This window comes from Macrotis lagotis, chromosome 5 (assembly GCF_037893015.1).
Source record: "Macrotis lagotis isolate mMagLag1 chromosome 5, bilby.v1.9.chrom.fasta, whole genome shotgun sequence".
NCBI classification, from domain to species: domain Eukaryota; kingdom Metazoa; phylum Chordata; class Mammalia; order Peramelemorphia; family Peramelidae; genus Macrotis; species Macrotis lagotis.
The window spans coordinates 60,291,178-60,318,252 of record NC_133662.1 but is presented as its reverse complement, the minus strand read 5'-3'; the positions used below and the strand labels follow the sequence as shown (position 1 = coordinate 60,318,252).

At 36.9% G+C, this 27,075-nt stretch overlaps 1 protein-coding gene across 1 annotated transcript in view; it reads right to left on the bottom strand.

Moving 5' to 3' along the window:
• Window positions 1-17,283: 17,283 nt before the first annotated feature.
• The window catches only part of KCNQ5 (potassium voltage-gated channel subfamily Q member 5), a 664,755-nt gene continuing 654,963 nt past the window's right edge, over window positions 17,284-27,075 (bottom strand). The window contains exons 12-14 of the mRNA XM_074237322.1: window positions 26,867-26,998; window positions 24,923-25,049; window positions 17,284-22,371 (exon numbers count right to left, since the gene is read on the bottom strand). Coding sequence (XP_074093423.1) covers window positions 21,412-22,371; window positions 24,923-25,049; window positions 26,867-26,998 — 1,219 coding nt within the window. The 3' untranslated portion in view covers window positions 17,284-21,411. The remainder of the gene's footprint in view (window positions 22,372-24,922; window positions 25,050-26,866; window positions 26,999-27,075) is intronic.

Genomic DNA, 27,075 nt, shown 5'->3' with positions numbered 1-27,075 from the left:
CAAAAACATATGAAAGATAGTACCTGCCTTGTAGAAGGTACAATCTAATGTAGAAGTCAACATGGAAACATCTATACAAAGCATAAATGTTGATTGTCCTTCCTTCTTGAAGAAGACTATGACATTAGGGAGGTGATGTCATGGTATGCATGTGAATTGGATTTAAGTGAGGCCCGCCTGTGCAAAGACACCAACCCCACTTTCTCCTCCAGAATCATCTGAGTCCAGTGGCCAGATATGGATCAAGAAGTCTTGGAGATGACCCCAGATGCAGTGAAAGTCCTTGGCCTTTTTGAGCTAAGATCTTTAACAAGTCTCAGTTTGACAGAGGCAATGACCATTCAGTAATTAAGTCTAGTAAGAAAAAGATGAAGAGGCAAAAAATGATCATTTTTACCATCTAAAACAATAAAAAAAAATCAGTGGGCAAGACGCCAGGGTTCTTCAGTGATTAAGAGGCCAACAACACTGGAATGAAGACTATGTGGCAGAAAGTAAGGTGTAAGAAGACTGGAAAGGTGGTGATGGGAAAGAAGGAAAGACTTTGAATACCAAACTGCATTTTGGAGTTTATTGGGGGGTGTGTGTGACATGGTCAGATCTGTACCTTAGGGAAATCATCATTGATTTGGCATCAAAATGGAGGATGAATTGGGGAGGGGAGAGAGTTGAAGCAGGCAGATCCCACTAGCAGGCTATGGTCCAGACCTTGAGGTGATGCAGACCTGCCTTAAGAGATGCTGCAAAAGGGAAATCACCAGACCTTGGACACATATTGGATTTGGTAAGTATGTGATGCTGAGGCTTGGGGAGGATGTCTGGGTTTTGGGTCAGAGATATTGGGAAGATGGTGTTGCCCTCTATAGAGAAGGTGGGGAGTGGGGGGAATGGCTTAGGGGGAAAGACGAATTCTGTTTTGGATATCAGGAATTTGAGATGTCTCCTGGATTTCCAGGTTGAGAGTCTGAAAGACAATTGTAGAAGCAAGATAGGAGATCTACAAAATGTTTGGGGTGGGATTATCAGCATAGAGATGATAATTAAATTCCTGGGGAGGACTTCAAATGAAATAATTTAGGTGGAACTAGCAAAGAGGGTGGGATAGAATTCTCCCTGAGGGACACCTATAGTTAGAGGGTATGATCAAGATAAAAATTCAACAAAGGAGACTGAGTATGAGTGATCTGTTAGCTAGGATGAAAACCAGGAGAGAATAGTGCTCCAAAAGCCTAGGGGGAAAAAAAGTATCAAGGAGAAGAGAGTAGGGACAGCTAGATGGCACAGTCAAGAGAGCACTGGCCTTGGAGTCTGGAGAACCTGAGTTCAAATCCAGCCTCTTATACTCAATAATTACCTGACTGTGTGCCCTTGGGCAAGTCACTTAACCCCTTGCTCAAAAAAAAGAAAAAAGCAGATCAAGAAGTCAAACAGAATTTGAAATGAAAAAGCATCATTTAGATTTAATATATACTTAATGTTTGTGGACTGACTTTCAAGAGCAGTATACTTTTGACTTCATTTTCTGCCTCTCTGAAAAAGGCCAGTATTTAAGGTTTACTTATTAAGTGCTTTATATGTGTTATTATTAGTATTATTTGATTATCACAAACCTGGGGTATAGTGCTGTTATCTCCATTTTACAGATGAAAAACTGAGACTGAGGTTAAGTGAGTTGTTCAAGGTTACACTGCTAAGTGTCTGAAGCAGATTTGAATTCAAGTCTTTCTTACTCCAAGTCCTATGCTCTCTGGCTGGCTTAAAATCAATTATTTCCATAAAAAAGGGAGCTGAAATCAAGGAAAGATGAAGTCAACAGTTGATGCTGTACTCTGTATGCACATATGTGTGTGTGTGTGTGTGTGTGTGTGTTTGCACATAACTTTTTACAATTTGTCTCCCTATTAGACTGTTTTTAATCTTCCTTTTCTCTCTACCACTTACCACAGTGTCTGGCACATAGTAGGCAATAAATAAATAAATACTTGTTGACTTGACTGTGAGGCAGAAGATCTGAGTTTACAGTTCATTCTCCAGAAATTATGCTAGGAGGCCCAGGTTCAAGTATCAAATTTGCTACTTACTACCTTTATGTTGTTGTTCAGTCATGTCCAATTCTTTGTGATCCCATTTGGGATTTTCTTGGCAAGATACTGGAATAGCTGGCCATTTTCTTCCCCCTCCCCTACTCCTCATTTTTATAGATGAGGGAAATGTGACAAATGGTTAGGTGACTTGCCCAGGGCCACACAGCTAGTAAGTTTATGAGACTGGATTTGAACTTAGGAAAATTGGTCTTCCTGACTTCTGGCCTGGCTCTCTATTTCACCACTTCCTTTTTGATTTCAGGCAAATCACTTGAATCTTCTTTATTGATAAAACAAAATGACCTTTGAAGTTCCTTCCTGTTCCAAATCTGTGATGCTAAAGTTTAAATCTATCTGGGCTTAGTTTCCTCATCTGCAAAATGATGATAAATTATTATGATTAAATAAATTATTACTATGACCCCTTTCAGTTCTGAATGTCTTTATGATTCTATTAGATAATCATTTTCCTGTTGAAGTGATCTTCTGGAGAAATCCTAGTCTTCCTAAAAAAAGTCAATTTAAATTTGACCATTAATTATCCTTTTAATAACCCTCATATATATATATATATATATATATATACATATATATGTATATATATCTTTATATCAGTTTAAAGGAAGATATTTCTGTCAGTTTAGAGGAAGATATATCTACATGTAGATAAATCTATATCTCTATATAAAGTATATAGGAAGTCCTCACAGCTCTGAGTTTTACATTATAAATAATCTTATTTATTCTCCAGATTATTTTTTATAGACAAGGAAAATGAGCCTAAGAGAACTTAGGTGATTTCATTTCCAAAGCAGGCTGTGAATCTACTTCTTTTGACTCTTGCTATTATTCCATATTTCATTAGTCAAGTCTTAGTTTGAGTAGCTGTTTATCCATGACCTAGCCCATACAGGAACTTGGAAGGGGTCTGGGTTCCCTAGTGTACTTTCAATCAATTAACCAATCAATTGATTTAACAAATGGCAGCTAGATAGCTATTAAAAGAGCCCTCTGGATTGAGTTATAGACATTTAATAGAGTTTGGACAAGTTTGTATGCTTTGGTTTTCTTATCTGTAAATTGGGAATGTAAAATGGAATAGCACCTACTTTTCCTGGTTGAAGTGAGGATAAAATGAGATAATAAAATGGAAAGCCCTTACTTTTAAGTACTGTACTTTGGGCTGGGTTTAAGAAAAACACCCACCCCCCCCATTTGTTCCCATGCTCTCCCAGAAGTTTCTTTTGACTGGGGAACTGACCTTGGGTCAGTCATTTTATCTCTCAGATTTCTGAACTAGCAAAGACCAATCTGAGGGAACTATCCTATAAACCCAAATGAGATATTATTTAGGAAAATCAGGAATAATGTCCCTCCTCCAGAAGCTTCAATGATTCCCCCTTGCATAGCATTAAGTAGACTCCTCTGGTATTTAGGGTTCCTTACAATCTTTCTGGGCTGATTACATATTACTATCCCTCAGTCACTCTATACTCCAGTAAGATTGGGTTATTTGCTTTTTTCCACTAGTGATATTCCATTTCCCTACTGTGTTTTTGCACAGACTGTCCATTATTCCTGGAATGCTCTTCCTCATCTCCTCAACCTCTTTAAACCAATAGTTCCTTGGGGCAGCTAGGTGGTGCAAGGGATAGAGCACCAGCCTGGAGTCAGGAGGTCCTGAGTTCAAATTTGACCTCAGATGCTTGATATACTTACAACCTCTGTGTCACTGAACATCCATCCAGGACCATCTCCATTCATCCTGATTCTTATCTGGCCACTGGACCCAGATGGCTCCAGAGGAGAAAGTGAAGCTAGTGACTTAGCACAGCATCCCCCTCACTCAAATCCAATTCATGTGCTTGTCATGACATCATCTCCTTGATGTCATGGTCTTCCTCAAGAAGGAAGGACAAAATGTCATCAGTTCCCTTACAGTTTCAGTTCAGATTTGCTAACATGTTGTATTTTTAAATTCCTTGAGGAAAATACTTGTCCTTGTCAAGTACTTAACCTGCATTTGACAGCCCTACATCTGGCTGTGCCCTTGAGGATGGAACAAAACTCCTATGATATTTCTCCCTTCCAGGTTATCCTTTGAAAACCTTTGTTGCTTAAAGGGCCAATGGACCTAGAGTTGGGGATACCCTCAGCCCAAGCTAATGTGCTTGAATTATTGAACATGCTAAAGGCAAGACTTTGGGACAGCTGTAAAATCCCCTCCCTCTAAAACATCTGAAGCACATGGGACCGGTTGCTTAATTTCTGTCTTAGTAGATTTCCAGAGACCTGGCTTCCACTGGACACTCTTGCTTTACTTAGGTGGAAGATGAATCTCTTTGAATTAATTATTCATTGAAAGAACTAATGAAGAAAGCATGCTACCCACCTGACAGAGAGATGATGGACTCAGGATCAGAATAAGACAGCTGTTTTAATTCTGATTAATATGGGAATTTTTGCTTGAATATGAACATTTATTACAAGGGTTTTTTTGTTTTGTTTTGTTTTGTTTTGTTTTTTTTTTTTAGTTTTTGCAAGGCAATGGGGTTAAGTGGCTTGCCCAAGACCACATGGCTAGGTAATTTTTAAGTGTCTGAGGTCAGATTTGAACTCAGGTACTCCTGACTCCAGGGCCGATGCTCTATCCACTGCGCCACCTAGCCGCCCAAGGTTTTTTTTTTTTTTATTACTGGAGTGGTGGGAAGGACAGAGAATAGATATTTGTATTTAAAGTGTCTTAGGAAGATTCTGAAGATCACCAGACACTGAGGTCCTCTCTCCAGCTAATCTGCCTAGCATTCCAACATTCCTCCAGGGAGTGCAGCTAGGATGGGCTGGACACCTGGTTAGAACACTACACATACACTTGCCAAAAAAAACTATTTTATGGAGAACTCGCACTGGGCAAGCACTCACAAGGGGTTCAGAAAAAGGGATAACAAGACACCCTGAAGGCCTCACTGAAGAATGTTAGAATTGATTGTACAGCATGGGAGTCACTGGCACAGGACTGCCCAACATGGCATGCCCACATCATGAGACTACATTCTATGTGAAGGGCAGAATTGAAGCAGCTCAAAAGAAACGTGAAATCTGTAAGTTTATAGTACCAAACCCCAGGTGTTCACATGGGCCTGTGGTAGAGCATTCCAAGCTTGTATTGGTCTGATCAGCCACAGTCAGACACACTAATTTGTCTCAGACATGGTGATGTCATTTAGTCATCTTTGATAACAAAGGACAAGAACCAACTATAATAGTCTTAGTGTAAAAGTAAATATAATCCCCCTCCCCCCACAGAAATAGAGAAACCTCAAGAAAAAAAGTGAGAGAAAAAAAGCATACTTCAGTTTGTGTTCAGATACCATCCTGTTTCTGGGATGGATTCAGTAGTTTTCTTGATACTTTAAAAAATAGTACTATTAGTTCCTAATGACCTGCCCCCACAACATCTAAAACCCATCACTTGTAATTAAAAAAAATTAGTTAAATACAACAAATTAAAATGCTGTCCATGTTTAAAATGTATGTCTCATTTTTTTATATACCTATTGGTCCTACATGTCTAAGCCAAGAATAGGGAAGCAAGCATCTTCACTATCAGTTCTCTGGTTAGGAAATTTCCAGTCGATCTATTAATCCTAGTTCTGATAATCTCACTGTTTTATATTTTTGTGTATGTTTTTCTCTTGGTTCTGCAGACCTCAATTGTCATCAATTCCATACAAATCTTCCCAATATTGGGTGAATTCTTGTAAGATCTTGTAAGATCTCTAAATGAATGTTGGTTGGACAATAAGGGTTTTGCTTGTTTGGATTTCCTGAAGATTCATATGTATCTAGAGGGAGTTGGAGGCTTGCCCAGAGTTTCCCTCTGATTTCCTTGTCTTAGCCTCAACCTTTTGGCACAGCTTGCTTATAAAGTTAATTAACTTCATAGGTTCATAGATTTAGAGCTTGAAGGGACATTAGAGTCAAACTAGTTCAACCCCTTCATTTTACAGAAAAAAGCCCAGAGCTGTTAAGATCACCTGTGGCAGGAGCTAAAATTTCAATCCAGTTCTTCTGTCAAGCAATCAAACATTAATTAAGTGATCACTATGTGCTAGGTGTTATACTAAGCTCTGAGTATACAAAGTGTTAATGAGGGCCTTGTAATGACCTTGCCAACTTGTCAGTTATACAATTAACCAATCAGAAAGGCTTCCGAAGCCCAAAGCCATTTGACCTAATAATGATCTTTTGCTAGCTGAATTCTAAATTCCAGAAACCAGACTCTAGTCTAAGGACTTCCTAAACTTCTGGTTTATTGTACATTCTCAGTTCTGAGGCCCCACCCCTTCATTCCCTTTCCCTAAACCTCTAGAAGCTATATTATTTCGCCCTTTCCCTCTGTTTTGAGCAGCTAAGAACTCTTTATCTGTTTCCTACAAGCCTTTTACCAGATTATAAAGATTTGTAATCTATTTCCAGACTCTTTTTTCATTTCTGGTCATTTTATGGGCCTGGGGGTGTTTTGTTAACCAAATTAAAGCAGAAAATAGTCCCTGCCTCAAGAAGTTTACAGTCTTATGAGGCAGCCAACAAACAAAAATTTAATAAGGACAAAACTAAGAATTTACAAGAGGGAAATCCTCATTCCCACTCCTAACCTTGTTTAGTCCTGTCCAGTTCATGTCTTGACCCAACATGTTGGGATTTTCTTGGCAAAGATACTGGAGTGGTTTGCCATTTACTTCTCCAACTCATTTCACAACTGAGAAAACTGAGGCAACAGGATCTAGTGACTTGCTCAGGATCACATTGCTAGTAAGTATCTGAGATCAGATTTGAACTCAGGTGTTGTCATTGAACCCCCCCCCCCCCCCAACAATCTGTCTCTCCACTAAGCCCCCAGCCTTCCAGTCACCTAGGCTTAGAATTTTAGTTCTTACTTGCAATCATGTCCAATAATTTGATAAGCCCTATTCATTCTGCTTAATCCATGTCTCAGCAATCTATTTTTTTTTTTTAGGTTTTTGCAAGGCAAATGGGGTTAAGTGGCTTGCCTAAGGCCACACAGCTAGGTAATTATTAAGTGTCTGAGACTGGATTTGAACCCAGGTACTCCTGACTCCAGGGCCGGTGCTTTATCCACTGTGCCACCTAGCTGCCCCTTGTTTTTTGTTTTTTCCGGACAATGAGGTTAAATGACTTGTCCAAGGTAATTATTAAGTATCTGTGGCTAGATTCTGCAATCTATTTTTTCTTATTTCCATGTCTACTCATTCTTTCTGACTCAAATCATCTTTCATCTGGACTATCCTTGGCTTTCTGCTCCAGTCTCTTTTTCTTTAACCTTTGTATCAGGGCTTGGGAACCTTTTTTTTTTCTGCCAAGGCCATTTGGACATTTATAACATCATTTTCAGGCCATACAAAATCATCAACTTAAAAATTAACCTACTAACATTTTTTTAATTTATCCCTTAAAAAACTCCTAGATTTATTGATTTTTGAGCCCTGCCTGAAGTTGCCATGGCAGTGCCAGATCAGATGATTTTGCAGACTGCCCCTACTTTAAATAGTTGAACAGGTAATCTTTCTAATGTAGTAATACTAGTCAAAAATCTTCAATTGTAAATCAAAGCGATCCATAGTCATGAAAAATTGTTCTAAATCATTACTTATTAGAGAAATGAAAATTAAAGCACCTCACACCTCTCAGACTGGCCAACATGATCAGAAAGGACAATGATCAATGTTGGAAGGGATGTGGGAAATCTCGGACACTAATGCATTTTTGGTAGAACTGTGAACTCATCCAACCTTTCTGGTGAGGAATTTGGAATAATGCCCAAAGGGCAATAAAAATGTGCATACCTTTTGATCCAGCAATACCCACTACTGGATCTATACCCTGAAGAGATCATGAAAAAGGGTAAAAATATCACTTGTACAAAAATATTCATAGCAGCCCTGTTTGTGGTGGCAAAGAATTGGAAAATGAGTGATTGTCAATCAATTGGGGAATGGCTTAACAAACTGTGGTATATGTATGTGATGGAACATTATTGTTCTATTAGAAACCAGGAGGGATTTGGATTCAGAGAAGCCTGGAAGGATTTTCATGAGCTGATGCTGAGAGAGATGAGCAGAACCAGAAGAACACTGTACACCATAACAGCAACATGGGACTCATGCTCAATCTTAACAGACTTGCTCATTCCATCAGTGCAACAACCAGGGACAATTTTGGGCTGTCTGCAATGGAGAATACCATCTGTATTACTTTTAATTTAAAAAAAATTATCTTATGCAATTTTTCTCTCTCATACTTTATTATTTTTCCTTAAGGATATGATTTCTCTCTCATCACATTCAACCTAGATCAATGTATACCATGGAAACAATGTAAAGACTAACAGACTGCCTTCTCTGGGGGGTGGGGGGAGGGAAGTGAGATTAGGGGAAAAATTGTAAAATTCAAAAATAAATAAATAAATAAATAAATCTTTAGTTGTTTCCCTCTTCATTACTAAAATGAAGGATAAATCCTTTAAGGATTAGAATATAAAAATGACCCACAATTGTGCATTATTTCATTCATTCTATTTTAGCACTCTTCATTCTATTCCCTTTCTCATACTCTTGCCAAACTGGGCTATTTACTAACTTCTATTCTTACTTTTGTTCCTGCTATACCTCAGGTCTGAAATAGAATTCTCCCCAGGATCTGGTCCTTGGCATTCTTTTCTTCCTTCAAGACTATATCAGATGCAATTTCCTCCATAAATTTTTCCTTAATCTTCTCTGGCTATAAATACTCACTTTTGGTCATAGCATCTTAGACTTCTCTTTAGTATTTTTTATTTTCTTGTATATTTTCCAGTTATTTGTGCACTTTTCTCCTATTGTATTATAAATTTTTTGGCAAAAAATATGTAATTTTATTTAGTCAATTTTCATAGTCTAGATCCTTGAGGAATAGAGCATCACTCTGATCCTGTGTCCAATGGCACTGACAGGAAATTTACTTCCAACCTTGGCTCAAATCATTTCACTATTTCCATGAGCCTGAGGAAGTTTTCTCCAGATCACTCATGTTCTTTTGGATTTCCCACTAGGAGTCACTGTGTTGTTTTTGGCTTTGTTTACATATGCACAAATAGAATTCAGTTTCATCCCAAGCATGGACTCTTTTAATTTTCAGAAGAGCTATATGTTCCCTCTGGTTTCATAGGCCTTGGTTTTGGTCAGTAAAAATGGCCTTCCAGACATTTTGCTTTTCTTGAAGTCCTGTTTCCAGGACTCTAAGATGGAGGAAAGAGCAGATTATAAATTTCATTAAGAAAAGGAGTAGAGAAGGCTTTTTGGTCTGTTGGACAGCAAATCAATATCTAAAGAAATTAGGCATTTGACTGGATGGTCAAATATTGAAACTGAAGTTTAAATTCTTTGGAACTCATTGGAAAAGACCTTGATGTTGGGAAAGACTGAAGACAAAAGGAGAAAGGAATGGCAGAAGATGAGTTGGATGGATAGTATGAAAACAATGAACATGAACTTGGGGTTGAAGGGCCTGTGGGAGGTCACTAAGTCAGACACAACTGAACAACCAACAACCAAAGGTAAGGATTGTCTTGGTTTATATTTGTATTCTCAATGTTCAACTTTATCATAGAAATTCTCTTTTGATGAAATAAGTAAGTCTAGTAGTCCCTGGTTTGTTGCCCCATAATATCAAAAATTTCCCCAGACTTCCTGATGGATAGGATTATGGCTTGGGGCAGTTAGTGAATAGAGCCCTGACCCTGGAGTCTGGAAGATCTGAGTTCAAATGAAGCTTCAGGCACTTGATACATACTAGCTGAGTGACCTTGGGCAAGTCACTTAATCCCACCACCTTGCAAAAACAACAAAAGATCATGACTTTGGGGATACCTCCATTTTAGAGAGGGCCCCAACAGCCATTTTTCATTCTTCAGTCCCTGCACCTGACTTCCTGAGACTTCATCATGATTACTTTACCACCTCCATGCTTTTCAGTTCTCTTTTGTGAGTTATCTTCCCATTAGAATGTAAGTTCTTTGACTTGGAGGGACTGTTTTTTTGCTTCTTCCATGGCCTTCAACCTTACTCTGGTTTTTTTTTTATTTTCCTCCTGCTTTTTTTCCATATTTTTCAAGGTTTCCTAATGGATAAGCACTTAAACTTACTTTAATTATTAAAGTGGATTTAAAAAATTGAAGTGTCTTACATAATTTTTATTAGCCCTAGCATCATTTGCAAATTAATTGTTTGGAAACTAACCCAGCTGAGGTGGCACCTCTGGGTACAGGTACCATCTGGAGTAAAATATTCTGCAAGGGTGTAGTCATCACCCCCACTTTCAGTTCTTCATTTTAGCATATTGATGCCACCTTAGCTAATGTTAGAATAACTGGGTTTGAGAACAACAATGTTTTTTGATTTTTTTAAAACTCATTTTTATTAAGTTATTCATCTGTTACAATGCAAAAAATAGTATCCACCAGAGAGCATAAAGAGATAGACTAGAAATAGAGAAACAGATGCTTAGGAAGTAAGAGGCTTCATTATCTAGTACTGACTTTGCAGATCCTTTCAACTTTTCATATTTTAAGATGATATAAAAAAGGCAAAGGAGATACACAGTTGACTTTTTCGACTAAGAAATAGACCTGTTTATAAGATTGTTTGTATATGAAGTACAAGAAGTCTTCAGGGGAGAGATGTGACTCAGGAATACAATTATATCTGAAACCCAGATAGTGGGCAGTTTTCCTTATTAAATGACATATATTAGCTGGAATATTTTATAAATGAGATTTTACTTAAAAAATCTTAAACATCAGATTTCCACACATGGAAACCAAGGTTTTTGTTTCTTTACTATGTGAGCAACTTGCCAAGGACTCAGTGATAATAGCTGAGGAACAGACAACTCTAAAAATAAAGTTTAATATGATAATATGTCTATCTCCTGATCACTCCCCTCCCTTTAAATGGAATTCTTATTTTATTTAGAAGTCCTAATAGTGGGTCATTTCTTTGAAATGGGTAGAATTTTTTTTATTTACATAAACACTTAACTTCCAGTTAGGTTTGTTCCCTGATTTCCACAAAAGTATCCAATTTAAGTTTTTAGTTAACTCTGGTAGCCTCAATTTTTGTTTGAACAAAAAACAAGGTTGACTGGTGAAGCATAAGCAATAGAAAAGTCTGTTGCGTTTTGGAATCTCTAGTTTCTTACTCAAAGTAATTCAAATCCATTCCTAGTCCTAAACATTGCAATGACCGGAGTTGAACTCTTCAAGTATCTCTTCTTCTAAAGCTAATTAATATTGCTAACATGGAAAAACTGCCAAAAACGAGCATTCAACAAATAGTCATACTTTCCTTTTCTCAAATTATCACCTTCACTACTTCCTCATGAACCTCTCTGTGGCTCACATTGGAGAATTTCTAGAGAAATTGCTCTTTCAGGGATTTTCTACTTTCCAGATTGGTATTTAGTTCTCCCCCCCCCCCCAGTTTCTAGAAAGTTCTGTCCTTGATTCTTTTAATTTCCTATTTTAAAGCCCCCCTCCTCCACAAAATACTTTTCCCTTTCCTCCTTTGACTGCTAGAATAAAAAAATCAAGATCAAATCAACTCTGCCATTGTTTTTGAATCGGGTGTGTCAATGTATTCCCCAGATCCATTCCTTTACAGTCTTTCCTTTAATCTACCATCCATCTCCTTAATCCATCCCCTTCCCTGCCTAGCACTCTTCTATGTTTGTTCTCTCTTTTAGAATGTAAACTCCTTGAGGGATGAGACTCTCTTTGCTTTATTTGTATTTTCAGTGATTAGCTCTGTGCTTGATGCATTCTTTCAAAAACAAAACTCCCTGCCACCCTAAGATTGGGCTATTTAAGAATATATATATATCAATGTGCTTGGACTGAATTTTACATATATGGATCTTTTCAGGACCATTATTATGATAGAATTCTATGTTTAGTGCTTCCCATCCCCTCTTCCCCCAAATATTTCATAACCCCTTTGTACTGGTTACCTAAGAAAATAAGACATTTCTCCCCAAATAATTGCATCAATAATGAGGGTGGTTATTGTTTCTTTCACTTTGAATAGGAAACTGATCATGTAGGAAGGAGGTTGTGCAAAAATTTTGTGGGTGAGTGGGGGAACCCTTTTCTTTCCATTGCCATTTTTTGGGTTTGCAGTGATTGTCACAGAAATTGGTACAGACAATTCCACTGTAGAAGGGGAAGAGTATCAGTCAGACTTTGATTTGTGCTTTGAGTCTGTGCTGAACTGAAGGGGCTTAGGGGCCAGAGATCTGAGAAATCATCTTCCACCATGTTCGATAATCCTTTGGCTTCAGCAGTTCTTTTTCAGGCTTCTCTTAAAATTTCCCTGTGGGAAATAAGAAAGTAAATTTGAAATATCTAAGTGTCAATGAATCCATCAATTCCTTTTCCTCCTGAGTGACTGACTAGAGAAATTCCTGAGTTAACTTTAAGGAAATTAAAAGGTCCAAAAGACAAAAAAGGGAGGATGGGGAGGGGCCTTGAAGACCTTGTTTACTGTATTTTTATTTGGGACTAGCTCTAGTCTAGTTTGACTATGAGGGTATGTTGCTCATGGGTCTTATAAAAAAAATTCAAAATAAAAAAAATTCAAAGAATTCGGTGATAATTTATATCTACCCCCCACCCCCTCTAAGTATCTACCTATGAAACTATGCCATGAGATCACTTAGGCAGGTCACTTAATATTTCAGGGCTTCAGCTTCCTAATGAGAGGATTGACAGACTCTATGGTTTCCAACAAGAGTCAGGAGGACCCTGAGTTTGCTTAGGTTTTCATTTTTACTATTTTAATAAATAGCTACCTAATCTTCCTGTTTCATTCTCTTACTATTCCCTAGGCTTAGAATGTCTCTTTCCTGCCTCTTCTCCCTCCTTGACATCTTTATCTGTTCAAATCCCTTATTTCAAATGCCATTTCTTCCATGAATCCTCTGACATCAGTGATTCAGTTGAAATTGTCCTTTAATTTGAGGAATCAGGTACACATCCTTCCCCCTTGCTTCTCAACATAACACTTTTTTGATACATATCCACCAGGTAGAGCTTGAATTCTCTGTAAAATCACAAGTGACTTTTCTTAATTTGATCAGGAAAAACTTGAGATTTTTTTAAAGTTGTTTTTGAGGAAAAATTAAGGTTTCATTCTTAGAATGGCTTAAATATTACTCTGTCAAATTAGACTTGTATTATACTATGTATCTAATTTCTCATATTTAATTCTCTAAGGGAAAGAAAACTAGCTCTTCTTTGTGAATTCATGAACAAAACTAGTTTATTAGACATTTCTATCAATAGTCTGTTATTTTAAATTCCCAGAGTAATTTGTCCCTCATCCAAGATTTTACTGACCTTGCACCCAAGTCAGAATAAGTTTTTCACCTGGGTCAACAGGAAGAGTCACAGAGCCGTTGAAAGTTTTACTGACTTCCTTTCCACAGGAGTAGGAATATGAAAGAGCTGAATAATGCAACCAGTTCTACCAAGGATAGTCAGCAGAACCAGAAAATAATAGCCCTGGGTTTGGAGGCCAGACCCTGAGTTCAAATCTTATTTCTGAGATGTCTTGGCTTCATAATTGTAGACAAATCATTTCACCTTCTGAAATCAAATATGGCCTTAGATACTTAATAGTTGTATGATCCTAGAAAGTCACAGAATCTGTTTGCTTCAGTTTCCTAATCTGTAAAGTGGGGATAAAAATAAAAATAATAATAATAAATGCCTACCTTCCAGGGTTGTGATGAAGAGCAAATGAGAAAATAATTATAAAGTGCTTAGCACAATGCCTCACCCCATAGAAGGTACTATACAAATATTGGCACTGGCAGCTACTGTCTGTTGGGGTTGATAAGATGCTATTTGATCATTATATCCTCTTTACTGTTTCTGTGCTGCAACATAACTCTCAGTTAAAACTATCTAAAAATACCACTCCCCAAACTGCCTTGGTAGTTCAAGGCACATTGAGATTATATAGAGACAATGGACCCAAGAAGATTTTGGGGCCTACCTGATGAAGGGATGAAAGAAGTCCAATATCTTAAGACTTCTCCACAATTATTTTTAATAGAAAAGATCTATGCACTTTTGGGGGGGAGGGAGGGCATTACAAGAATGGAATAATTTATTAAATGCCATCTTTGCATTGCTTTGGCAGGAATTTGCATAATTTTTACTCAATAGAGTTAGTACTTTTCATATTTAATAAAATGACACAAAACTATCTTTAAGTATGCTTCAGGTGCTTTATATTTACTACAGTCTATTATTGTTTTGTTTTAAGAATAGTCAAGTTTTAAAGTTTTTTAGAATCATAGGAACCTTATAGGTCTCCTCATCGAATAGCTTTATTTTACTAAAAAAATTAAATTTTGATAAAAATCAATTTTCTTTCTCTCCCATGATATCACTTTTCTCCCCCCACAACCTTGTTATAAAAACAGCATCTTTATTTTAAAGTTGAGGAAGATGAATTTCAGGGTCCAAATTGGATTTGAACTTACTCTAGGCCACTAGGTGGCACCAATAGCATTGCCAAACCTGGAGTCAAGAAGACCTGATTTCAAATCCAACCTCAGACACTAGCTGTGTGACCCTGGGCCAGTCACTTAACCCTGTTTGTCTGTTTCCTTATTTGTAAAATGAGCTGGAGAAGAAATCATAAACTATTCCCTTATCTTTGCCAAGAAAACCCCAATTGGAGTCACAAAGAGTCAGACATGACTGAAATGATAGAACCCCAAAACTTCCTGACTCCAAGTCCTGTACTCTTGGATATTGTCTACCTCAGAATATTTCTTTTTCTCCAAGTTGTTCTTGTTTATTTCTTTCATTTTGCATTCTTTTAAAAGCTGTGCAATGTTCTCAGTAACTCAAAATTTAGTTTGTATTTGTGGCCTTTAAGGAAGTAGCTAGATTATCTCCTTCAATATATGTCCTATCAAAATAAAAATACCCTTCAGCAGCCCCCCTTCTGTGTTCTAAAACTTAGGTCCTAAATATTTTCTGTTAGTTATAGATTGCCACTCAGATAAGAGATGGCAAGACCTAACCCAGAGATTAGACTTAGAGTAAGGAGATCAATTAGTATGTAAACTTGCTAACTTATGACTCTGTCATGCTTCCTCTAGGATTTTGTAAAGGATCAAATCTTGCTATCTCCCTCCTTCTCTCTCTCTCTCTCTCTCTCTCTCTCTCCCTCTCTCCCTCTCCCCCCATTCCCTCTTTTTTCTCCTCTCCCTTTTTTTCTCTTTTTTCTTTTCTCCCCTTTACCTTCTCTCCACCATTTGTAAAATAGAGAGAAGAATAAAGAATGGATCTGTGATTTCTTTGTCAGTGGAGCAGGTCTCAAATTTTTTGGTCTCACAACTCCTTTATACTCTAAATTACTCTCAAAATTATTGAGGATCTATCAAAGAGCTTTTGCTTATGGGGCATAATATCTATTGATTGTAACTATATTAGAAATTAAAATTCCTTAATGATTTTTAGCAAAATTATTAACAAGGTTTGATCTCTTACACTACTTGGAAGGCATCTCGGGGTCTCCTAGTGGTTCTTAGACTAAACTAGGAGAATTATTGTGGGAAAGAACTCCTAAATAAGCAAATTCCTTCTACTAATGCAGGATCATCTTGCTCCCTTTTTGCAACTTTTAGAATTGCTTCTAGGTACAACACAAAAGAAACGTAACAAGACTAATTATTGTGTCTTAAGAGTTCTAAGGAAACTGATGCTAATTAATGCATATTATACATCCATGAGAGGAGAGTACTTCTTGAGTGCAAAATAATAATTAATATGACTTTAAGAGGATATGATGATGATGATAAATTTGATAAAACTCATGGTAAATCTGAATTTTCAGTTCCTGTATTTTATCTTATGGCAGAACTGTGTTCAATCTGAAATAATCACTACATTTATAATAGCAATGAAGAAAATGTTACTGGACCCAAATGAAGGAGAAAGTGAGGCTGGTGACTTAGCACAGTACCCCCTCACCCAAATCCAATTTGCATTCTTGTCATGGTATCACTGCCCATGATCTTCTTTGAGAATGAAGGACAAACATTATTATTAAGTGGGGGAAAGAATAATGTACAAATACATACAGATGCCATTGGATCATAGATTTAGAGATGAGTTCCTAGGTAATATCATTCAAACCCTTAATTTAGAGGAAAACCTAAGTCTGGGCAAGGTAAGGCAACTCATCCAAGGATACTCAGACATTAAAACCCATGTGCTAATAAACCAGGATGTGAATGAATCCAGGTTTTATATCATAGGTATTTTGTCCTAAACCATGTTCCTCCCATTAAATTCTTCAATTCTGTAAACAGGTGGTGCTTAGCTATCAGACTAAGTATCTCAAAGGCACTTTGCCACCTATTAGTACTGTGGTGGGGACTGGGGGTAGAGGGGAAAAATTAAGGGAGCCTAGAGGGGTAATGAGAAGACATTTATGATAATGGTTGGTTTATATGCTCATCAAGTACTATTACTATCAAGAATTTCAAAGTAGACTTCTTACCATGGGTGAATGAAATCTGTTTAATTTTAAACTAATACAATTTAGCAAAATAAAAAAGTGTTTGCTTTAAAAATACTTTTAGGACCACCAAAGGCTTATTGAATTGATTGTTTTTGTTGGGGTTTGGTGGAGAACTGTGACTTTTTTCTGTGTGGGCAATTCCTCTATAAATGTAAAATGCCTATTCTTTTTAAATTTATAGTCTGAGAGATTGTTAATTGTCCATGTTCACACAGAAGGACTTGGACCATGTGCTGATTCTCTTCAGTACGCTGTGATGCATCTTTTCAGCTGAAACAACCACCAGGCAATATTCTTTAAGACTGTGTCTATTTACCAGATATGGTGGTCTACAATCCAGGTCTACAATCTACCAGCTTGATTGATTTTTTGAACTCAAGAGGTCTGAACTAAGCTAATCTGATGTCCACATTAAATTCAGCATTAAGTGAATTTTGGGATAGGGGTAGGACACTAAATTGCTAAGAAAGAATGAATAATCCAAGTCTGAAATGGGATTGAGTCAAAGCTCTCTGACCAGTCCTTGTGGGATTGGGTGGGATAAAGTTGTCCATGGGTGAAATAGAAGGACCAAGTCTCAAAAACAAAAGCAAAAACAAAAAAACAGAGTTCATTTGCAGTTAGATTCAAAGTGAATTTCACCAACCATCCAGTCATTTTAGCAGAAAAACCTAGTTAAACTGGTTGTAGAGATGTCTTTAAATGCTTCCATTAAAAAAGCAAACCAACATTGACCTTTAAATGATAGTGAAGGAGGCAACTAGATTTCAACAGTCACCTGAATCAGTTGTGATATTCCTGATTTATTTGTTCTTGAGAAAAAGACAATTCCATTGTCATACATGAATTTTAGAAATGCTCATTGAAGTGCACACAATTATATTAAATAAATTAAGTTACTCTTAAGAGAACACAAGCATGTTATTTAAGGCGAAAATACCAACTTTTGTGAGATAAATTAATGTGAATGACCCTTTCTTGTTCCGTTAAATGAAAGGAAGGCCTAAGGGTAAACTCATTAGTTTAGCTGCCCTCTGCCCAAATCTCGTCATAAAAGTCATAGTTCTACTTCACTAACTAGCCAGAGAATTGGACTCTCTAGGTCCAAATTTCTCCTTTCCATTTACTTCCTACTATCTGCAGATTTAGAACTTTCTGACATCTGTGGGAATCAAAAGGAAATGAGGAAGGCACCTTGAAACACAAGCAAAAACAAAGCCTCAAAAGCTTGATGAAAGTTTTGAACAAATTTGAACTCTGCCATTTGGGTCAGATGGACAGAGTTGTGGTATTCCCATGAGAGATCTGAAATGTTTGAAAACCTTGGTCGACTACACAAAAGTGGTGTTTGTGATCAAATGTCATCATGCCCATATGGACATATAGAAGAAAGTAGGAAAATTCAAATTTAGAAAAAGTCAAATGACTACTCAGTGCTTGGCTAATTGTGCTTCAAGACACCCTGTGGAATTTCCCAACTGGAAATTGTTCCAGAATAAATCTGGGACCATCACCCATTTCCCATAGGTTCCACGGACAACAATATATTATATACAATCCTTCAGGATGCATGTACTTTCAAATAATAACTCTATCATGTAATATTCAATAATTTTTGTGTAAAAAGAAAGATGGAGGCAGCGGTGATCACATAGTCAAAGTAAACAATTCAAGTTCTTCACAATACAGTTTACAGAGCTTAGCCATGATTAAGACTGCTGGGACAGGTGATTTTTTTTTCTTTTTTCTTAAATTAATTTTAAATTCTAACCAGGTCTGACCCTAGGAGTTAAACTCATAGGCATGTACAGATTATAGGCCAGATGTGCCGGCACACCTGGCTTGGGTATACATATCTATGTGTCAAACTATGCCAAACCCAAGGCCTAGGAAGGTGTCCCTATACATTCAGAATTCTTGCTGCCAGTGGGGGTTTGATGTAGGACAGATTGTCCAGAAATCAGTGCTACCTGAAAGTTTTGTCTCCTTTGTTTCCCCTCATTATCCATTAATATTTGTTAATTACTTATTTCTTAATAACTCCATTAATATTGAGAGCCCACTAAGTGTTATGGAATATGTGAGGCTTAAGGTAGGGCAGAGGTCTGGCTTGGTTGGAGTCTAAGGCTGTTTGGGGTTTAGAAGTGAAATAGGGATAAGAAGTCTATGAGTAACTCTTGAAACTGAAAAAAGTTGAACTAAGTGAGGGAAAGAGATGAAGGGACTAGGTAAGAAAGTCTAAATGCTAAGTGTCCATGAAACCCATATATTGGAATCTAAGAATTTTATGGGAAAGAAAAATCTTGGCTAGAGGAAAATTCACTTATGATCCTCTGGACATTGGCCTACCCTCTTCTACTGCCATATACAACAATACTGGCATGACTGTTATAGGGAAGCATTGATCCATGGAATTGATAATAATCTGGAGAGGCCAAAGCATAATCTAAGTGCATGTATGGCTGTATTAGCCCAGCTATGTTTGGAAGCATATGGGCTACTGATTCCAGTATCCTTTTCCTTGCCCTTTGAATTTAGTTGGGTTATGATTTCTTGGGAGAACTGGTCTGGGATTCCTCCTGCTACTTTGGGTGGCCTACTACCTAGGCTTCCCATGGGCAAAAAGCGCTTATTGTTTAAGACTGAGAAAGGGCTGCTTTTGCTTTGATAAAAAAGCTTTTTCATCTTTACTTTCTTTTGACTCTGCTGGGTTTCTGTTGCATTATGCATTTTGATTCTCAGACCCTTTTAGTACTGGCAGATTTCTGACTTGAATTTTCCTAGCAAAGGATCCAATTCTCACGTTCTGGGTGGCATTCTTGTGAATCATACAATCCTTTCCTTAGTGTATAAAACCTGGAGGCAAGCTTGCATTTAAACATTTATATCGAGCATATACTCATATTAGAGCAAATTACTCCCTGGGCAATGAGGAGAAACAATTAGTGAAATTTAACAATGAAGAGGCTTCCAGATGATTTTACTTTTTTTTTTCTATGAACAGGGAAAGATTTGAATCCAAACTGGTGGTGCATACCTATAATGCTTGTAGTGGAGAAACTGAGGCTGGTGGATTGTTGCAATGAATTAAACTAATCTGGTGACCCAACTATGTCTGGCACCAATTTGTTGGGTCTCTGACAATGGGGGCCCACCAGGATGCTTAAAGTTGGGCACATCAGTGACCATGGTTGAAAAAAGAGTAGGTTAAATCTTTTGTGTAGGTTAAGTATTGAGATTGGGTCCTTTAATGGTCACTGTACTTCTAGCTTGGGTGAGATAAGGAGACTGGGTTCCCTCTACCCAAAAGATAGTAGGGTGGGGGGGAATGATTTGAATGTTGAATACAACAAATGTTGGATAATTCTCAAATAACACTGTTATTTTGTCTTTTGATGTACTCCTGTTATAGATTTTTCATTAGTTTGTTTTGCTCACTCCCTCCTTTGGATCTTTTTTTTTTTTTTGGGTGGGGTGGGGTATAAGTCATTATTTTCACCTTTCCTAGTTGCTACCGCCTTTCATTTCATTTTTGTCTTCAGGCCCATCTAAATTGTGTGTGTGTGTGTGTGTGTGTGTGTTCCTTCTACTGCTGTCAACTGAGAGGGAAGGAAACAGAGAAGGAACAATAGGATCTATATCCCCTTTCCTAGAGACTCCATGCTTAAAACACATTAGTCTCAGAAGAGTTTAAAAGCAGCATTGGCATGACTTGGTGGGAGGCTATGCTCCCATGTCTGAAATAACTGGACTATGCAGCAGTCTGACCAGTTAACTCTGACCATCTTCCTGGTCAGTCTGGTTAATCCCATGGTCAAGTGGATTGTTACAGAAGCCAGTTGTTGCTACAGCCTCAAGTCTGGAATCAACCAATTCAGTTGGCCACAGTTGATACAATTGTCAAAGAAGAACTCTCTAAATCTGACATCCCCAATAATTGGGTCAGTTTGTTTGCTTTTCCCACTGACCCTGAACCTTTTCATTTGCACATTTCATAGAAAAATAATCTTGGTGCAAAAAACACCAGAAAGTGATGTGTAAACTCACTTACTCCAATTCTAGGTCATTCCAAAATGATAGAAATCAACACTCTCAACTACCATTAAGGGATAAATGGTTGCCTAGAAATGAGCTGACACGTTTTTCTTGCTATGGTAGTTGTTTCTAATATTCCCACATATGTTTTTCTTGGTACCTTGCCAGCATCTGGAGACAGTCTTTTGGGGTTATAAACATACACAATGGCCCAGTTTTGAAAATAACATATTTGTATTTAACCATGAAGCAAAAGTACCTGAAATTTGAAGATGTTTACTTTCATTCTTTCAAAATACAATTTTAATTTTTGTAAATGCGCAAATTTTTCTTTTTCTTTTTTTTTCATCTAGCCCATAGCATTAGCTGTATAAGTTTTTTTTTTTAACCTTTAGGATTTTAACCTCTGGTACCTTATTAAATGAATGGGTTAATGTAGGTGTACCTTGGAATTTCAGCCATCTCTGAAACATGCATTTTCATGCAATTAGAAGATAATGGGCTCTTAAACTGCCTTTCTTATTCTTCCTGATTCTCATTATTTTATCTTTTAAAAAAGGGCTTTCAAAATAGTTCATGCAATGATATGTATGGCTAAAGGAAGTGCTAAGCCTAGAAAGAAAATGAAGAAATTATTTAAGTTTGACTTGAGGCAAGCTGAGCACATCCGGACTTTCCCCAGCCTTACAAATGCTTTGAGATGATCTTGATATTCCAGTCCTTAGAGAGTCAGAAGGGAAAGCTGTTTCCTTGGCAGGCTGAGAAATGCTATCCAAAGTCTCAGTCTCTGTCTCTTCAAGGCCCACTTCTTCATCAGTTATAAATAAAGTGGACTCCCTCCATTTGGGATAAAACTCTTGGCTGCCTCTGGAGCCCCCCGAGTCACTCCCCGAAAGCTGTACATTCAGTTCCTCCGTTGATCTGATTAGGTTTTGTACAGATAAGGATTTGCCCAAATCTTTCTGCACTGGAGGGTGGACAGACAGCAGGGTGTCTCCTCCCATGTCAAAGCTCTTTCTCAGGGAACGATCCTTGGTTGGATTTGACTGGATGGATGGGACACTCTCCTTGGAGGCCATGAGGCAGGCAGTGACATCAGAGATACTCTCCTGCATGGCAGCAGGGCTGATCTGTAGGGGCTCGGGTTTGGGGATGTGTTTGATGGCTGGGAGAGGGGGTATCTGTAAGGTGGTTGGGGCCACTGGCTTGGTCACCTGGTGTATTTGGTTTGTAATGTTGTTGGTGACCACCATTGCCTGTCCGTCACTTTGACTCATTGGCACCGGTGTTGCTTGGCTATGCATAGTTGGGCTGAGGGCATAGAAAGTCTGAGTACTAAACTCATTTGGTGTAAGTATAAACTGTAAGCCTCTGGAGATGTTGGCACTGGCTGACCTGGAGAGGCAGCCACTAGTTTGTGAAGAACTAGGCAGGTCTTTGCTGTCCACAGGACTTTGATAATCAGATGTCTGTTCACATTCAAAAGGCGGAATCTGAAATGAAGCCAAAGTCAGGGCTGATGCAGAGCCTTTCCTTAGGACCTGTTGATATATGTCTAGTAGGCAGTCCAGTTTTGATTCAATAGACTGTACCTAAAAGGTAGAAAAATGGTACACATGAGTATGGCATGTCATTATAGCCATCACAGACTTAGGATGAGAGAGGTACTTGTGGCAAATCCCCTTATTTCATAGATGAGGAAACTAAAAATTAAGATGTATCAATTATATAAATTGGTGCAGGAGTTTTTAAAAGATGATTTTTAAAAAATAATTTTGCTATAATTTACTGTAATTTCTCCTATCTGTCCATATAATACTGTTAAACAGAATTACAAGTAGATATCATAATTTTATTTTTAAAATTCTATTTTATTTTTAGTTCTAGATTTTTTCCTATCCCTTTTTCCTCCTCCCGTCTATTGAGAAAGCAAGAAAAATAAAGCACATTACAAATATGTAGTCATGCACAATATATTTCTGAAATAGCTGTGTCAAAAAAAGAAAGAAAAAAATTCTTCAATTGTACATTATTTTTAGTTCTAAATTTTCTCCTTTCCCTCTTTTTTCTTCAATCTATTGAATAAGCAAGGAAAATAAAGCCCATTAAAAATATGTAGTCATGCAAAATACATTTCTGAATAGCATGTCAAAAAAAAAAGAAAGAAGAAAAGAAAATATGCTTCAATCTGTATATTATTTTTAGTTCTAAATTTTCTCCTTTCCCTCTCCTCCATCTACTGAGAAAGCAAGAAAAATATGGAGTCATGCAAAATACATTTCTGAAACAACTATGTCAAAAAAAAAGAAAGAAAGAAGAAAAAAAAGCTTCAATCTGTATTCTAAATTTATTAGGTCTCTATCTGGAGTTGATAGCATGTCTAGGAGTTGATAGCATGTCTAGTAAGTGAGTTTTTAGCATGGTTAATCTCTGAGTCCTTTGGAATTGTGGTTGGTTGTTATGTTGGTTAGAGTTCCCAAGTCTTTGAAAGTTGCTTATCTTTACAATATTTTTTATTATTGTAGAAATTACTTTCCATGTTCTGCTCATTTCATTTTGCATCATCTCATACAAATCTTCACTAAAAATTTCATTCTGCTATCTCTAGTATGTTCAGATGCATTGTGCCAGTTGTCATACTTAAGTCCTTCAAGGCATTTTTAAAATTCTGATCCTTCCAGTGTTGAGTTTTGCACAATGTCACACCAACAGTAAGCCTATAAGAGGTAGGATTCAAACCCAGTTCCTTTGATTTTCAATTTAGGACTCAACCTATTGAATCACATTTTTTTTAAAATTAGTTCAATTAGCATTTATTAAACACTGTGTTGTAAGTACTGTTCTAGATTATGGGGATAAAAGCAAAAACAAATCAGAACAGTGTCTAACCTCAAAGAACTTATATCCTATAGGAGAATTTTTCTTTAGAATATAGGTATGGCTATAGAAATTTCAATCTTACATTTGATACTTCTTTGCTGTGTGATCCATGGGCAAGTCATTTAGTTTCTTTGGTGTAGTATGCTTCCTCAAAAACATGGTTGATAATACCTGTAATACCTACCTCAAAATGTGGTTGTGTGACTCAATATGAGATTATGTATGCAAGATACTTTGAAAACTTGAAAGAGTTTTAGAAATTATTGTTAATATTTGTATTGATTTGGGACATTTTAGTATGTTCTAAATCAATATTTATTAAATTAAAAGGAACTTAATTCAAAGAGAATTCTCCCATAGAATTTCTCCTTAAGGGCAGAGACTCTTTTATGAGGGGAACTTCCAAGAGTTATTTGACAAATGGAGATAAAATTTAAAAGGTTGAAATTTCTAGAATTCAAAATTAAGATGAAGATGTGCCAATGTACATAATGAGAACTAAAGGACAATTACATGATATAGTGGAAAGGATGTTGGACTTAAAACTCTGGAGGCCTACTTTCAGATATTGATTTTTCATTTAATAGCTAAATGACATTTAACAAATCACTTAATGGATTTTCATTTTAGTTTACTTATTTGTAAAATGTGGATGATAATATTTCTAGTGTTTACCTTATGGGTTGCTGTGGGGAAGACATTTTCAAAACCTTAAATCATTCAAAAGTGTTTATTATTATTATTATTAATCCATTTTTCAAGTTAAATTATTTTGGTTAGGAGACTTGGATTATGTGTTTTTATATATGTACACTATGTGTTTTATATATGTAGATAGACCCTAAGAATTTCTTTACTAGCTGTGCACTTATAATTAAAATAAATTTTCCTTTATTTAAAAAAATATAATATAAATAGAAACAAGTTAGTTAGTGGAAACTTGAACAGAAGAAAGTATTTAAAAAATGGAAACATGTAGTGGTTTCATTGCAATGAAGTTTTATATTTTTTATTTGTATATATCCTAGAAAAAATACTATATATATATGTATATATACATACATACATACATACATATACACACACACACACACACACACACACACACACACATCTACTATATTTTTCCATTTTATTCCTGCTGGGTTTTATCTTTCCTTCTGGATGTGTATCATCTGACATATACCTGACCTCCTATGATTAAGTCAGATAGATAAGACAAAAGGAAGGTCAGACAGCTTGCCCAGGCTGACTGAAACATACCTGTTTTTCAACCTTGACCACACGGCCTAGCATGCTGAGGTCATCTGCTGTTTCCAGCTCTGCAGTGTTTTTCTCTCGGCTCTTCTTATCTGATGTGATTTGCCCTTTTCCAAGAATCTGATCAACACTGATAGAGAACAAAATTGAAATGAGTGGCTCCTAACTAAAGAAGCCTTGACACAGTCTGGTTGTTGAAATGACGTGAAAAGAAAAGGGAAATACAGTCATTTAATCAGATGTTGAAAACAATAAAAAAAAAGTTGACCTTGTTCTTGTTGGTACTTATTCTAAGAGATCTATGATTTTACTCATATAAACACTTTTTCCCCTCCCTACCTTCCTTCCCTCCTTTTTTCCCTTCTTTCTTTCTTTTTCTTTTTCTTTTTCTTTCCTTTCCTTTCTTTCTTTTTTCTTTCTCTTTCTAAGAGTTGGACAAATTTCCAGGGTCACCTAGTCTAATCCATCTATGATCAAGAATCTACAACCAACCATATCCCTCATTGGTCATTCAACTTCTGCTTGAAGATCTCCAAAAAAGGAAATAATCCACTAGCTGTTGAGGCTCATTCCACTTTTACACTTATAATCATTATGAAATCTTTCTTCCCATCAACCCTAATTTTGTCTTTTTTTTTTTTTTTGACTTCTAGTCATTGTTCCTACTCCTCTTTGGGACCAAGTAGAATAAATCTAATCCTTCCATATAACCTTTGAAATTCAAAATGCAGCTGTGTCTTCCCTTTGATTGGTCCTCCTAAGGCACAGTCTCAAATTTTGACAATATTCTGTTCATCTTCTTCTGAATGATCTTCAGAGTGTCTAAGCCTTTCCTGAAGTGTGGGGCCCAGAGATAAGTGTTTTAGATATGACCTGACCAAGGACAGAATTCAGAACCAACTTGGTTATAATGCTGGACTGGAAATAAGGAAACCCTGGATTCACATTATATCTTGGCCACTTATTAGCTTTGTGATGTTTGAATCACATTTCTTTTGACCTAGATTTTTTCATCTGTGAAATGGAAGAGTTGGATTCAATGACCACTCAGACCTTACCGGCTTTAAATTATGATTCTAAATTTGTCTCTTAACTCAGTAGATAGAGTGGGCAGTAGATAGAGTATCAAGTCTGGAGGCAAGAAGATTCATCTTCATGAGTTCAAATCCAGCCTCAGATACTTACTAATCATGTGACCCTGGGCAAGTCACTTAACCCTGTTTGCTTCAGTTCCCTCATCTGTAAAATGAGCAGGAGAAAGAATAACTCCAGAATCTTTGCCAGGAAAACCTCAAATAGAGTCCCAGAGTCAGACATGACTGACAGAGTTAAAGTGCCTTGCCCAGGATCACACAACTAGTAAGTATTCGAGGTCACATTTAAACTCAAGTCTTTTTGACTATAGACTCAAGATTCTACCTATTGCAGGATAGTTAGGATTTGTATAGTTGGGGGGAATGTAAGACATGGACGAATACCATGAGAAAAGGCATTTCTGTAAGAAAAAAATTGTTTTTGAACAAAAAGGTAACTGTAGATTCCATAAGGGTGATCTCATATTAAATGTTCAACAAGATTAATTTGATAATATCTTCTTTTTTTTTTTAGATGTGTAGGAGCTTTATATGAATGAAAGCCTTATTGCTTGCTTCAGATCAGGGACTATTTTTCATTCCATCTTTTTATTCTCTGATCTGAAGCAAGCAATAGACTTCCATTGGTAGGTGTTTAATCAGTGCTTGCTAAATGAATTACTATATCACTTCAAGATACTTGTTACCTTATTGGTGTTTGGTTATGTTGTTAGCATAAAAGTTCTGGTAGGACTTACTGGGTTAGTAAGGTTTTCAAAAGGATGGCTGGTGTGGCCAATGTTTTGACCTGAGAAACAGTTCCCAGGGCAAGGACATGTGTGCATTTCAGCTATCACAAGTGCCCATTACTTACCGTGTTTGAAGACTCTTGATTCTACAAAGCATATCCAGATGTCCAGCAGAGTACTGTTCAATGACATCTTTCACGTCATAGGGACGTAATGTCTCTTTAAATTTCCTTTTTGCAACATGAAACTTCATAATTCTGCAAAAGAAATAATTTCCAATGACTCTGAGTCCTTTTGGTTAAGGCAGAAGAAATACATTTCTGATGACTTTGAA